Below are 16,085 nucleotides of genomic sequence, written 5' to 3' on the forward strand. Positions count from 1 at the left end.
TGAGCAGGAAAACCCACCTTCTATAAAGTAAGCTCCGTCTGTTGTGATGGCTTGCCAAGCTCACTGGATTCTCAGTCCGTGTGTTTGTGTGAGTTGCGGTGAGCACAGTTGGTAAGGAACCTTCCTCGGTAACGTCAAACCTTTCTTTCAGGAAGGTGAACGTTTGGGCAAATGTTCTGCGAGGGTGTTTTTCAAAAATGAAAAACCCAGACCGGCCGTTAATGTAACGTGTGCACGGCTCTTTGATAAAGTGAAGAGACAAGAGAAGGATTATCGGCTTTACAAGCAGATGAAGCAGTTGAAGACTCCTCTGCACAGCGTCAGCATACCTGGTATGATCAGTAACTGGGTTTCCTATGTCAGGAAAATATATGTATACACGTATGTATAAAATCACTGAACCCTAAAAAGAACGATTATTTACATTTGCACATCTGGACAGATGCTCAATTTCAGCTATGAATTGTGATGTGTCTCATTATTTAAACAAGGCTCAAGGGTGTCATGTTCTGTTCATCTCTACAATAGACTAATGCTACCCAAAGCTGAGTTGCGTTAGCTGACCATTTTGCATCCTAGAATGAGGACCCAAGAGCTGACTCTACAAATAAGAAACATAAGTTTTTGAAGAAAAAAAAAGTGTATATAGATTATAGTGCAGATTTCAGGGACGTCTAGAACCTGAGGTGACATTTCTAGTGTTTTGTTGTTTGCCTTAGGGCAGTTTAGCTGATAAGACACCCTGTGCCTGTGCTCAGCCCCTCTTCCCCAGGGCTGGCTGAGTGGCTGTCTGGGCCATTCTGGGCTGCTGCCGTAGGGGCCATATTTATCTCACTTCAGGTCAGCAGTTAATGGGCAGTGGAGCCGTCTCCAAGAGATGTGCCCTGCCCTCTGCAGTGACTCAGCTGGAGTGCAGCACAGCTCATTTATCTTGGCACTCAACAGAGTATGTGGGCAGCAGGAGACATTCAGCACTTACTGGCAAATCCAATTTCCCAAGCCACAAAAGTCATCTCTGGGTTTGCACTTGGGTAGGAGCTTGACCTCTGACCATTGCAGCACTCTCTATCCCACACTCTGTGCTCGTTTGCCCAGACACCCCTCAAATCCTAATCCACGCCTGAGAACTTCAGGCTCCATTCCTAACTGCATCTGCCCCCACTTACTGACACTAACTAAATACCAGCAATGAAGACTGCTGCTGACATTTCTAACCTAAGAGTCTCAAATGATTCTCACCCAATACTTCATTGACAACAGGACCAAATCTTGAGCCAAAGAACTACAAGAATTCAGAATATATTGTTGAAGATATTTATGCTGCTTGGAATAGAAATCCATAGTCACACGGGAGGCTTTATTTCCCCTTTCGGTTTGGGAAGTAGGGCTCATTTGCCCTTTTAAAAAAGATGTTTAATCATGTGTATATGTGTGTGTGTGTGCATGTGTGTGAATGTGCACATGTGAGTGGACACACCCATAGAGTTCAGACGAGGACAGCAGGTTCCCAGAGCTGGAGTTACAGGTGGTTGTAGGCTGTTTGATGTGGGTCTTTCTTCTGATAGAACAGTACAGGCTCTTAACCACTGGCACTGTGTAGGACTTTTTCTAGAAATAATTGCCACATTCTTATTAGCTTTGGGGTACTTTTCAGTAGAACCATTCATTTAGACCTTGTTCACTTACCAAGTTCTGTATATTCATAGGGGCCATACTACAGTCTACCAAAATTTGGCTACTATAAAAAGTAAAGATCCTGGGTCTGGAAAGATAGCTCAGTGACCAAGCATGGGGAACGGAGTTTGGATTTGGTCATCCCTGGAGGAAGCCAGATATCCCACAAACACCTTCTTCTGGCCTCCATGCACAGACCAGGACATACACACATACACAAGCAGAGATACACATGTGCCCACATGCAAAAATACATAAATAATTCAGTCACAGCGGAGGGTACTTCTCATCAACAAAATGTGAGTTCTGCTCTGACTCTAAATTCAGCAGCTGCTTCTCGGTTGATGCTGAGTGTTCAGGCAAGCAAAGTTATCTAATTAGGATCAAGGGTTGATTTACGAGACAGATACACCAAAGTCTGTGCGACGGCGGAACGGACCAGGGGCATCAGGCTGGACGTTCATGGAGCTCTAAGGTGAGCTGTATATTAATGACATCATGGTTTCTCGTATGTCCTTCCAGGGCATAGTCCTGCGTCACTGACTGAGCCAGGAGAAACCTTATTGAGGCAGTAGCCCTAGATTCTTAGACTGTACAAACTATCAAGAGGAGGTACAAAGTACAATTATTTTGTTTAAAAGACATGAACTTTTTTTTTTTTTTTTTTTTTTTGTTTTTTCGAGACAGGGTTTCTCTGTGTAGTCCTGGCTGTCCTGGAACTCACTCTGTAGCCCAGGCTGGCCTCGAACTCAGAAATCCGCCTGCCTCTGCCTCCCAAGTGCTGGGATTAAAGGCGTGCGCCACCACGCCCGGCTCAAAAGACATGAACTTTTGTTATAATGTTATGATTTAACAAATCACACACTATATTCCTACTTTGAGCTTCTGAAATGTATTTCTATTATTTGTTGGAAATATACTTTTGTTCAATATTATTACTCCTTTAATCTACTTATCCAGTTTTAAATGGAAAATGATTTTTTTGAGGAGCTACACATATCCATCCTGCCCTGTCTTGCTCTGAGCACTCACCCTGTCACATATCCTCACTGCTGACAGCATTTAGTGTGACTCTTTTGTCTCCCAGGGTAACGCATTTGGCTATCACACATCTAAAGCCACAGTAAGATAGAGTAAGTGTTGGTGGGCCACATGAAGAAAGTTTCAGTTACTGGAAAAGACAGGGCAAAGGTTGCCACAGCCCTGAGAGAGTGAATCACCGCAGAGGTGTTCCTGTCACTGTACAGGCTTTGCAGTCCTGCAGAACACATCCTGGAACCCTAATGGTTCAATGTCAAGGAGGAACTACATACAAGTGCATTCTTAAAACACCAGTAATTCTGCTAGACAGCAAAAGTCTGAAGCGTCTCTACAGTAACTGCCTCCAGCTCACGGCTCTCTGCTGACCAGCATGTCCTGGCAGGATGAACTGGGCAGAGTCACCCTGAGGAGTTGACAGAGTACGGCAGGGCACAGTTCTGAGAGTGCAGCACTTCGGTCTTAATGGAAGAGCATGATGTGACCAAGCCCTTAAAGCAATCGTGTGACAGTGGACGATGGCAGAGGAGGAAACCAAGGCTTTCAACTTTATTCTCAACAGGGTTTCTTCTAAAAGCAATTACCAAGTGCCAGGCCCCCAGAGCATGCATTACTTCTAATGTCTTCATGGTCTCTTCCAAACAGCCATGTGCGAGCCTTTGCCTGCCTACTGGCAGAGCATGAGTTCCTCTTACATCTGCAGTGAGACAATTTCCCTGTCTGCTCTACTGAGCATGAGACTTTCGCTTTATCAAATTCTATTTTTTACTTATTTTTGAGTTCTGTGAGTGGTGGTGGTGGGAGGCAGGCATGTGGAGTCTAGCTTTGTGGAGTCAGCTCTCCCCTTCCACCTCTGTGTGTGGTCCGAGGATTGAACTCAGGTTTTCTGGCTTGTATGGCAAGTCCTTTTCCTGACCCCCACATCCAACCTTCTCTTTCCACAACTTTCCACCCCACCAATTCTTATCTTTCCAAGCTCTCTCATCCAAGAATCTTTATTTAAAACTTTGTATTGTTCTGGGTGTGGGTGTTTTACCTGCATGCATGTCTGTTCACCGCACAGGTACAACACAATGGAGGCCAGGCAACATCAGATCCCTGAGGACTAGAGTTACACAAGGCTGTAAAGCTAGCAATGTGGGTGCTGGGAATGGAATCAGGGGCCTCTGGAAGAACAGCTCATCTCTTAACTGTTAAGCCATCTCTCCAGCCCGGGGTCTTTTCCCTTATATCCTGGATTCTGATTTCTCCAGCTTCTCCTATGCTTTTGACCATCAGTATCCTTCTCATCTCTGAAATCCTGCCCGAGGTGGTGCTCTGTTGTCCTTGTGCTTCATAGAGACATTGTCCTTTTCCTTCCTCTCTGTTCACTCTCCAAAAGGAGACTCTCTTCACATTGCTCAGCTTCAACCATTCCTGACTCATGTTCTACACTCTGCGTAACTGAAACTATTCCATCATCTACTTCTGTAGTTTTTCTTTTTTTTTTTTTTTTTTTTTTTTGGTTTTTCGAGACAGGGTTTCTCTGTATAGCTCTGGCTGTCCTGGAACTCACTTTGTAGACCAGGCTGGCCTCGAACTCAGAAATCCACCTGCCTCTGCTCCCGAGTTCTGGGATTAAAGGCGTGCGCCACCACGCCCGGCTTGTAGTTTTTCTTAACCTCAGAATTCATACATCCAATACCAAACCTCTATGCTCCCTTCCCCCACAAGGGCCTTTAATTGTATTTCTCTTCTAGGGTTTATAGAAATGTGGTCATTGCCATCCCCATCTCTTAACATTTAGTAATTTGTCACTTCCTATGAAGTTGGCCTCCAGAAAACATCTGGGACCCATTCTGCTCTCTTCAAACTCAGTCAGCCACTCTTTCCGTGGGACTACTCCAACAGTTCCTCTAAGGTCTTAGACTTCAGTCTCCTCCTGTCTGTCCTGTACAGACCTAATACGGACACAGAGTCCATGCCCACTGATTCTGCACATGAGGGCATTCATAGTATGATTCCATTCATTTATGCCATTTTGAGACCAGCCTGAGTCTGAGCCTGCGATACCCTCCTTAGCTCACCCATCCTTCACTGCACTCCCCCCAAAAGGTGCCCCACAAGACTGGGATTCCAATCTCTGAAAGAAAACCTCATTCCTTTGGAGCCTTCCCCCACACTCTCCAGCCTAAAGAAACCTCACCACTGCCTGTTTGTCCTTCTGTTGTTTCTAAGAATGCATCAGCTGTGCCTCTAGGCCGCCCAAAGGCACCAACGTCATCGGGGAATAATCTCTGACTGGTGTATCACCATAGACCAGACATCTCTGGTTTACCAACCAATAGGATTTATGCTAAAATTAACTTTACCTGAAGAACGGTTCCTAATCCGCTTGCCCTATTGTGGTACTGCGTTGCCGGCAGGCCATAACAGAGGCTGTCTCCACCAACCCTTGCACAATGGCGATCTGTGACATCATCTTAGAAACTAATCACTAAAGTCTGACATTCTAAAAGTAATTAACCATTGTATCCTTACCTCTTGAAGTCTGATATTGAGTGGGTTTAAGTGTTTGTTGAATTAAAAAAAAAAAGGTTCAGAAACGAATGGCCCAGGAAAAATCCATCCAATTTTTTTAATGCATTCAAACAGTGACTGGAGAGCCACTCACCAATAGTTAGTTTTAAAGCCAATAATTAAAGGGCATGATGGCATCGACTCTCAGGCCAAGTCAGCATGTAACAAGAAGATGCTGGTGGACTTTTTCACTAAGTTAATGTTTTCTCAACTATCATATGTCTAGATTAATGTTTAATATTGCTGTAGCATTGGTTTGTTTGTGCATAGTGCTACAAATTACCATTAAGTTTCTACTATTAGCATAGCAAGCTGGAGCACAGGAGCCATCTTAACCACATGCCCCAATCAGGATACTGCTGTGAGATGATCCAATACCACACTCCTGACGTCATTACCCAAGTCCCTCAGATTTTGTCTTAAAAAGGTCTTAGTACAAATGTGCCTCTTTCTTCTCTCAGACAGTCATGGACACATTGATAACTCACTGAGACCCCTGTGGGACTTGGCTTTCCTCGGCAGCTCGTACGTGATGTGGGAGAAGACAACCCAGTTTCTACACTACTACTTGGTCCAGCTCAGCAGTGTGGAGCGGCTGGTAAGAACCTGACCATTAGCTGGGCCAGCCGAGCTGCAGGGCGCCCAGTGCTCTGGGCTGAACGGATGGGAATGGTGACCGTCATGGCGAGAGTTTTACTTACATTTCATTCATTCAGCAAATGTCAGAGTGACTGCAATGGTCCAGGTATTGTTTTAGGGATTGAGGAGGCAGCAGTGAACAAAACCACATTTGTTGACTTGAATAATAAGAGCATTCTAGAAAAGAAAAAAAAAAGCCAAATAAAGAGTTAAAGAGATGAATATGTATATGTATCAAACGGTGATGGGAAGTGCCATGGTGGGAAAAATAAAAGTGGGGTGAAGGAAATACAGGATCCTGAAAGACAACTTACGTAGTGAAGTAAGGCTAATGGTACCAGAGCTGGCACTGGAGCGGAAGCCAAAAGGCACAAAGAGCAAGAGAAGGGAATCTGAGACAGGAAACCTCCCTCGCCAGCAGGGCTGCTGATGGATGGAAGGAGCAGCAAGGCTTGTTTGGCTCTACAGAGTGAGCAGAGAGTCTGCAGGAAATGAGATGAAATGGCAGGGAGTGGAGGGTGTCTGTCTGGATGTGTCATGGGTCCAGGCTTGCCTATATCCTATTAGCAGATGTGATTTCCCCAGGGTCTTTCTGGCTCCACTCTGAGAACAGACTACCATGAAACAAGGGAGGAAGCAGGAAGGCTTGCTGGTGGCTTGGACTAGCGGGGTAGCAATGGAGATTGAGGATTCAGGTGGACTGGCAATCTTGGTTATAGGTTGTTTGAGAACATCAGAAAATGGTAAGAGGTAAAGGACGAGTCTTAGGCCTGAACCTGGAAGCAGCGTCTCTATTCCTTGATTAGAAAAGACATCAAGAACAGGTTTAGGGAAGCTGTCTTGATTTGTGGCAAGAAGACAATTTGTACAGTCATCTTACCATAGAGGTTTGTGTTTAAGAGACAGGCATGGATGACTGTAATCATGCTGTGATGATGGTGTTTAAAACCACTGACTGGGAGAGACCAGAAGTGGTGGTCTACATAGAGTTACATAAGATTTAGTCTCGTATTCTTCCTACCTCAGATCTGGCAGCACAGAGTCCACCTGGGAGGCAGACACCAGCAGCCAGACACTAGTCACAGATGACACTAACCAGTCTCACTAGATGACACTAGCCAGTCTCAGTTCCCGGGTATCCATCATGTCCTCTCAGAGAACAGAGGCCTGAGTCAAGGGTGAGGATGGGAGGAATGTGGGGAATGTGAGGTGGACTCTGCTGGTTAAGGTGGGGGTCTGTGGTTAATGTGAGGATCTGCGCAAGGGCTTGTTAGCAGGGAGAAGTAGGCAAACAGTTGCCTTTAACCAGGGCTGGGAATTTTCTCAGGTACGTGATATTGGAAGAGAGGGCTTTTTCCAGAGTAAAAGCCAAACCAGCTGTAAGAAGTCCTTACTAACAGGAAACATCTTCACTATTTACCCATGAGGGATCATCAGTATTTTCTGAGGAACTTGCCAAACATTTGGCATTTTTAACGCTAATAATAATTTTGTCTGCTCTCCAAAGACCATTGTAAAACAGGCATCAAACAGAACTTAAGTTTTTTTTTTCCCCTTTTTTACTGATCTTTTTAGAGAGTGCTTTTAAACAGCAATTACCCTCTGATTGATTATTACTATGTAATAAGGCAGGGACTTCTGTTAAGTCTCCCCAATCTCTCTAACAGGGCGATGGAGCTGATAAAGGCAAGACAGCTCAGGGGCAGGAAGTGAGTGTGAGGCGGGGTGGCTATCACTCCCCCTCCCCAAACTTTCTGGATGAGAATTATTACCTGAATTTTCAGGGTTCAACTTACCCGCTAGTGCAGTGGTATAAGGAAATACAAACTTCTGAACGTACAGCCCTATATGAACAAGACCCACTGTCACACAGCCACTGCTATTTCCCTAGACCTGAAGACCAAATGGCTTTCCCAATACCAGGGACGGTGCCAAGAACAGGGGAGTACATCAGCTAAGGACAATGGGGATAAGGGCTCTCACTGTACCCCAGCCTTTGTGATGACTTGACAAAAGGAAAACTACACGTTATTCTGACTCCAACCTACCTGTACCACATCTTGTAACCACTCTTATAACTATAATCTTTTCGAAACCTAATTTTTAGTGAGGGCAGTGGGAAAGAAAGGATACAGGGGAAGTGGACTCGTTTAGAAAGGTTCTTTGGAGAAACTCCGGCTGTGTTGTCTGGAAATGGGCAGTTCAGTTCACAGGTTGGCAGGGGCAGCTCGATCCACTGGTAAACACTTCACGAATATACCATAAGCCCAGTTCGGTAGAGTCAGGATAGCAAACACGGATCAGCAGTGGTGGCACTACTTAGCAGAGACAGCCAGGCCTCAGCCTTGGCCCTAGTCAGCAGGAAGAACCAGGAGGGACACCATGAGAAGTTCTCGGTTGTGCTTTTCTCAGTGAAGTGAACATCATCAAAGATGTGTGACCCCACAAGGGCTACACAGCTAGCTCTATAAGCAAGCCTAGCTCAGCCTCTGTCACTGTCCCTGGAGTCCTATTTATACCCTCCAAACATCATGTATCCTCCATGTGTCTTGCCACACCATGTGTCTTGCCTCAGCATGTGCAGCTGTCTCAGCTGACATCACTCTGCCAATCAGCCCAAGTCCTCGGAAGCAGCAAGAAGCTGCAGCATGCTACCCAAAGTTTTTGTTGTTGTTGTTGTGTGTGTGTGTGCGCGCGCGTGCGCGCGCGCGCATTTCTCTCTATGGACTCCCAACAAATGCAGTCCAACTACGCAATGTAAGACAGACATACATGTGTGTTGTTAGTGAGGAATCCTTCATCACGTGTCCTTTCACAAGCTTGCTTTCTCCTGTGTCTGCTTCAGTGAAACGTTCCTTCACGGGTCTGCCTTAGTCTTTCACCTGTGTCCTTCACGTTTGTCCCAGCGAAACACCATCCAACTGACTTTCCAAAGAACCCTTAAATTTCCACTTCACACTCAAAAGTATCTAACCCTAACCCTAAGTATCTACCAGGCTGCCACTCACGATTAGTCAGCTCCAGACTTTATTCCAGCTCGTGGACTCCCTCCACTGACCCCAGATACGTAACAGAGATGACCTCACCAGCCGTATCTACTCTGCTGAGAAGTCTCTTTTTGATCACGTATATTAATAGCATAAGCCTACTTACTCTACTAAAACCACATTGATGCTATTAGGGCTCAGTCTCTCCCTTTAGGAGATGGAGGGGACATGGGGGAGGGTCGGAAAAATGGGGCTCCTTCATGGCTTCCAGGAAGATTAAAGTGCTACGTTACAGAAATAAAATAATAATAATAAATCACCATCAATCTGGGATATAAGCACTTGGCATTGTGATAATTTGAAGAGAAGCCAAAGAGGTTATTTCTGAATAATATTAAAAATAATGACTTCTTGGCAGGGCTTGACATGGTGAGCGCAGACTGCGAGGTATACTGTTTACCTCTGCAGTTCTGTAGCAAGCTGTGCTTTGGGCTTGGTTTCAAGGGCCCATCCTTCTGAAGGAAGGGTGCATACAGGCATCAATGCAAAGCTTGCTTCAATAGCGTTAGAAAGGAGCATCGTAGGCACAGCAGACTATAATTAACTTACACATTTAACATGGGTAATACCTTTCTTTTTGTCATTGCTGGGGAATGAACCTATGGCTTCCCCCACGTGAGGCAGGCTCCCTGAATTACGCAGAGCCTAGGCACTACTCTGTGGTTTGAACAAAGCAGGTTATTAAGTCAAGTTGCAGTTCTATTAGCTATGTAAAGCCCAGCCTGTTTTTACCTAAAACTTGAAGACTACCATAATTTCATTAAAAAAAAAAATGACGCTTTTAAATCCAGGCATGGTAGTTCTTGCCTTTAGTCTCATTATTTAGGAGGTAAAAGCAGGAAGGTTAGGAGTTCAAGACCCACCTCAGCTACAGAGTGCCAGGCCAGCGTGGGCTACATAAGACTGTATCCAAAGATACACACATTAAAAAAAAAGTGTTATTTTCAAAAGGAGAATAAGAAAGCACTGCCTTGAAAAGATGTCTGTAAGTAAAAATAGTTTTAAAGGTTTAAGAACTCCTGGGAAAGCCGGGCCTTGAGAAAAAGTACAGGCAGCAGCTGTCTGTGACAGGGGTCCACGGATGGGCAGCTTAGGAGATGACTATCTGTTCCTCCCGATGAAAAAAGTCATTAGATGAGGGCCAAGCAAGGCCAAGTACACACCTCCAAATGATACAAACTGACAGCCCCTTGCCTCTGTGGGCGTGGCTCAAGCACAGTATTTGTTCATAAGCCTCACACATTCTCTGATGTGCTTTATGCCTAGTTTGCCCAGGTACAGTATAAAGGCTCCATCAATTGCTATTCTGTTCTATTTAGGGAACAGCAACAAAAAAAAACATGCCTGCACATGTTCAGAATTTATATTTTCTATTCTTGGTTGCACAGCCCACAGACACAGAAGGGTAACTGTCAAAGAAGTGCTGGTAACTTATTCTCTAATGAAAGACGGTTTTCCCTGGTGAGTTCTGATTGTGTGGCTTGTGCCTCGGTTGTTTGAACACCCCTGTGTATACTATCCTGCCAGGCCAGAGAGAAACCTACCCAACAATGCGAGAAAAGTCACCGCACAAGAGCATCTGTGATATATCTGCCCCTCTTGCACCTTCCTCTAATAGCCCTCTCCTCACCTAGTGCAGACAAGGCCCAACATCAAGTCCTTTTACATCATCAGCCCTTCATATCCTTTAGTAGTTTCATTAAAAACTTGGTAGAAGGGGCGGGGGGAGACTTTTGGGATAGCACTGGAGATGTGAATGAAGAAAGTACCTAATAAAAAATATTAAAAAAAAATAACTTGGTAGAAGATTGGAGCTATATTCTAAAGACCAAAAGTTTTTTAAAAATCCTATTTTTGCTAGTAAAGTACCCTTGATCTATAAAAATAAGAAATACAAAATATTAACTAGGAAATTGACTATTAAAAAAGTTTATAAAAAAACAAAAAGTGTGTGGGGACAAATGCCCACCAGCCAAAACATATTTAACATACTGGTTTTAACATTATGGAAGGGCTTCGTGCAGCACATATGAAGGACACGGAGGCTGGAGTCAGACCTAGATCTGAATCCTGTAAGACAGAAGAATCACAGGAGACCATGCATCCACTGCGGGGCGCGCCATCTGGCCCGTGGCAGGCCCCGTAGAAAGCGTGCTTTTCTCCAGTCTCTCGGAGTAGAGCACAGCGGTCGGTCACATGAGAGTAACTAGGTCACTAAGATTGCCAGCACATTCTCCTTATCCTCCCAGACTTCAGACTTTAGCCAAACCCATACATACCAGAGAGAAAAGGCCTTTCACCAGACTTCCATGGAACTGAGTGACAGGATCTGTGACTTCTAGAACTTAAGGCCGCAGCATCACCACGGTGTTTCAGCAGAAGCTATAAGGCACCACCCACTGGGGTCACATGACACAGCCTCAAGAATCCTGAGCTTACAGAATCCCACCGTGTTGGTTATACTAACGTTTTCCTTTCTCTAGAAAACGGATGATGACAGCATCGATTTTGACTTCACTGTTCTACTTCATGAATTCTCCACACAGGTAAGATGCAAAGTTGTGTATCGAATTGTTTTTATTTTAAGTTCTTCAAGTTTATAATATGTATTCCTTTGCCTCCTAGGAAATCATTCCCTGCCGTATTCACTTGGTCTGGTACCCAGGGAAACCCCTTAAAGTAAATTACCATTGTCAAGAGCAACAGAGCCCAGAAGAAGCCTCTGGAACTGTGGAAGCATCAGCTATGGCACCGACAGAGTTCAATAATTTCTAAAGAGAAGAAATGATCTGCTTCTATTATATTCTAAACAACACGACTCCACTAGCCAACGTCATCACTCCTGTATAAAAGCAGAGGTCCAGACGTTCCAGCAACCCAGTAGGCAAGCTTGCAGTCAGAAGCAGATGTTCAGAAGTGCTGCCTTGTTTCTCACCTGACCCACGGTGGTGCTGAACGCCACGAGCATGCGCACTTACCTGATTGGGCTCAGCAGGCTCAGCACATCCACCACATAGCAGATGGATCAACAATTGCTTTGGGAAAAGGTTTCGTCTTTTTTGTTTTGAGTTTGTATTTTTCATTACTCTGGACATATTGTGGTTATTTTATGTTGCTAAATTGTTCTTATTTTGTCAACTTTTCTTTTTTCAGTGAAAGTAAATGGTAGCGAAATATTAACTGCTAATCTCAGGCAAATATTTCCTTTTAGCGTGATACCCACTTTCGAATAAGTGTTTATATTTCTAAGTAATAAAATGTGTTTGTAAGCTTTGGTATGGATGTAAAATTTGAGCTAACCTGGAATTAAATCAAATCCCAATGTTGATTCAAACCTTATAAATAGCACTGTCTCTACTGTCTCACATGATAAAAGCTGCAAACACACATTTAAAGGAACATTGATATAGCTCACCAAGTACCAGATACTTATTTTTATTCATCAGGAAAACTAGGACCCAGTGTTGGCGTAAATAATCTATAAAAGCCAACATAATATATAACGATCAAATTGAGTGACAAATCTCCTCAGGGCGGGAAGAACTCATCCAGGGAATGTCGCCATCGCTCGCCTCTCACAATTATTAAAATTTAATGGAACATTTATGTCATTGTCTTAAACCCTTGAGCCAGGTTCTTGGGCCACTGACTGATTGGGAGGCATCAGCCTTAAAATAAAAAAGCACCCAGAAGCAGCCTTACGACGGATGAGGTCATGTCCCAGTCTGCCCACCTAGAGTTGAAATACCAGAGGCTTGAAATGCAGTTAGTACACCTGACCTAAACAGCCCAGTTTAGCGACATCATAGACTGCTGTTCACCCTAATGATCATGTGGCTGGCAGAGCTGTGTCCAGCTGCTACTGTCCCAAATTCTCAGAGTCTCAGATAGTATATTCCGAAGTGAGACCAAAATTGTCTAAGTGGATTTCCAGAGAGAACACAGTTTTCTTATCACTGTCAAGGCAATTACTAAAAATGGATCCTAACACTTAGCCTGCACCATTAGATAATGAGGAAGTTTACTGTGCAGATAAAGATGATATTCATTCTTTTCAACAAGTGCTAAATCCTCTCCATAATCCTTGAAGGAGGCACAGAAGCTCTCCCACCTGGGCAACAGTGAAGACCAAGTACTCTTTAAAGATACCCAAGAAGCAATATAGAATGACTGCGTTGAGCCAAACTCAAGCCAACAGACAGGTTTCCTAACCCAAGTTCCCTAAACGACCTTTCAACAGAGATCCTATGAGCACTATGGACATTATAGCGCGCTGCTGTCCTAAGAATGCTAACTGTTCTTTTAACAGCCTCCTATAAGGTATTTCAGCTTTAGCATTTTAACATATGGAATCTTAAATCTGGCAGTCACCAAAAAAGAGTGAATTGTGACATGTTGGAATGATCCCAATTGCAGAAGGTAGCTCTTTGCATTGCTGAAACAACACATTATACCAGTGAAGTATTTCTTACTTTCAAAAGACATTCTCCATGATCTTACAAGTGACCATAATTTAGACAACATAACCCTTCAACAGACTAACTTTGGTATAGAGTGTTAAGAGGAACCGCATGCAAAGCCCACACCGCTAAAACTCTCTCGGCACCATGGCCAGCTCAGCTTTCCTAACAGACTGCTAAGGATGTGAGCTGGACTTCATTAACATTGATTTCACTGGCTAACAACAGAGCAAGGACTTCATTTGCATCGGCATAAAGTAAACCCTGAACTCCCCAAGCCCTGTTTGGGTTAGGATTGTAAATTCTGAGTCACCGAGCCAGCCACAGTTGTGTTTAGCATTACATGCACTGAAGGGCTCCACAACCTTCGGAATTTCAAGATGTATCAAAAGTAGCACCAGGACTTTTATTCCTCTCAGTTTCAACTTTTCATACATGAGTGATACATTTTTAGACAGTAAGCACGGAGGTTTGAATGAGAACAGCCCCTGTAGGCTCACAGATTGAATGCCTGGTCACCAGGGAGTGTAAGTATTTGAAAGGATTAGGAAGTGTGGCCTAGCTAGAGGAGGTATGTCCCTGGGGGTGGGGCTTTAAGGCTTCAAAGGCCAAAGCCAGGCACGGAGTCTCTCTCTTCCTGCTGTCTGCAGATCCAGATGCAGAACTCTGCTACTTCTCTATACCTGTGTGCCTATGTGCTGCCATGCTCCCATCAACGAATCAAACCTCTGAAACTATAAGCCAGCCCCAATTAAATGCCTCCTCATATAGGAGCTGCCATGGCTCTTCACAGCAACGATAAGACAGTTCATTTGAAGGTCAGTTTAAATGTCTATACTTGGGGTTGAATGTCAGTCCTTCAAGACACCATACTTTATTACACTGATTTTTCTCAGTTTAGAAATTTCTGGTCAGTTCTGTGACCTTCCCTAACTTTGAACAAGACTCAGCCACCATGCTCCCTAATCTATGCATGGAATTTCTGGGAGTATAAGTTGTTTACTGCACTGAAACATTGCAAAATTAGATGAAGACTTAAAATTCTGATTCAACAATGTATCATCTCATCCGTGCAAAGAGCTACCTTCTGCAATGGGATCGTTCCAACGTGTCACAGTTCGCTCCTTTCTGGTGGCTGCGTCAAATTAAAGATTCCACATGTTAAAATACTAATATGAAAAAATTCCTATTTTTCAAAACATTAAATTTTGTTGATTCACAAGCTACACAATGAAGCAGGAAGAAAAAGAGTAAGAGAAAACGCAAATGTATTTCTTTAATTTCAGTTATCAGCTGAAGGGACAATAGTCCAAATGTAGTATCACACAAAAGAATTCTGATAGTATACATTAGAATTGCAAAAAACTCTAATTCCATGTCTTGGGCCTATGTGCAGGTGACACTGCAGTGGTCTTTAACATCAAATGCATGCTGGAATCAACTGGAAATGTTCCAGGGAGCCTGGATATCTGGAGATGGAACTGGGGTCCTCACTTAAAGCTCTAGAGTGAGTCAGGAGAGTGCAGTCATACAGCAGCCACTAGTGAGGCTTCTAGTGCAGCTTCTCCCCAACACAAGCTAACACTTTCTTTAAATTATCTACAACTATACTTCATGATACTGGCATAAAACTCCTCATTTATTAATATCCACATTAGTCTTTTCCAGGCTATCGACTTGTTTGGTCTTTACCACCCGTCCATCACTAATCTAATGAGCTAGCCACAGATGTGGGCTCTGTTACTGGAACTGTTCCTATGGGATCCTGTTCTATCCACACTCCCATGGGGCTCATGCCTTTGCCTATGAAATGTCACTAATGGATTAGATACCCAGGATACTTATTATAACTTCTCTCCCTACCACCTCTCTCTCTCCAAGGTCTCACTGTATAGCCCTGGCTGGCTTAGAACTCACCATGTAGACCAGGTTAGCTTTGAACTCAGAGATCTACCTACCTCTACCTTCGGAATTATTTAGCAAATTAAAAGCACACGCAATTTAGCCCACTTTTCTGATTATTCTCAATATCCAGAGACTGCATTACATTCTATGAGACTGTTTCCTTACTGAGAATATACTCATAGTACCTAAAGCACACCACTCCCCAGGCTTGATGCTCTGGTATAGCCACAGACGTTCATAAGGACAGGGAGCTACTGAGTAATTGGAACCACAGTATCTCTTTGGAAACTTAATGCCTGCACATGATTAAAATAAAATTAAGGAGCTGGAGAGGAGTCTCTGTCAGTAAACCACTGGCAGGCAGGCATGAATGAGGACCTGAGTTCAAGCCCCCAGGACCCATGTGAAAACAGCTGGGCCTGACCCATGCCTGTAATCCCAGTCTGGAGAAAGAGAGGCAGGGGGATCCCTGGACGTTCTGCTCAGCAACACAAGCTTCAGGCGTAGTGAGAGACTTTACCTAAATAATTAAATTGGAGGACAACTACAAAAGACAACCTCTGGCATGTACATGTGCACGGTGTTGGGTGCTGTGTGCCCAGAATCCTACCTCTTGATGAGAGGACTGTGAGTTTTGAGGCCAACCTGGGATATATACACACAGCCCTTATGTCCAAAAAAAAAAAAAAAAAAAGCAGTAAATTTATATATATATTAAGCTGAAAATTATTCTCTTCTTCCCTTATATAATATTAAATATACA

At 43.9% G+C, this 16,085-nt stretch overlaps 1 protein-coding gene across 1 annotated transcript in view; it reads left to right on the plus strand.

The window, feature by feature from the left end:
* Positions 1-12,300, plus strand: part of Rarres1 (retinoic acid receptor responder 1) — a 35,213-nt gene extending 22,913 nt beyond the window's left edge. Inside the window, exons 3-6 of the mRNA XM_021158372.3 lie at positions 152-332; positions 5,733-5,869; positions 11,441-11,503; positions 11,583-12,300. Coding sequence (XP_021014031.1) covers positions 152-332; positions 5,733-5,869; positions 11,441-11,503; positions 11,583-11,732 — 531 coding nt within the window. The 3' untranslated portion in view covers positions 11,733-12,300. The remainder of the gene's footprint in view (positions 1-151; positions 333-5,732; positions 5,870-11,440; positions 11,504-11,582) is intronic.
* The last annotated feature ends 3,785 nt before the right edge of the window (positions 12,301-16,085 follow it).

This window comes from Mus caroli, unplaced genomic scaffold (assembly GCF_978045245.1).
Source record: "Mus caroli unplaced genomic scaffold, Mus_caroli_1 scaffold_3, whole genome shotgun sequence".
NCBI lineage: Eukaryota > Metazoa > Chordata > Mammalia > Rodentia > Muridae > Mus > Mus caroli.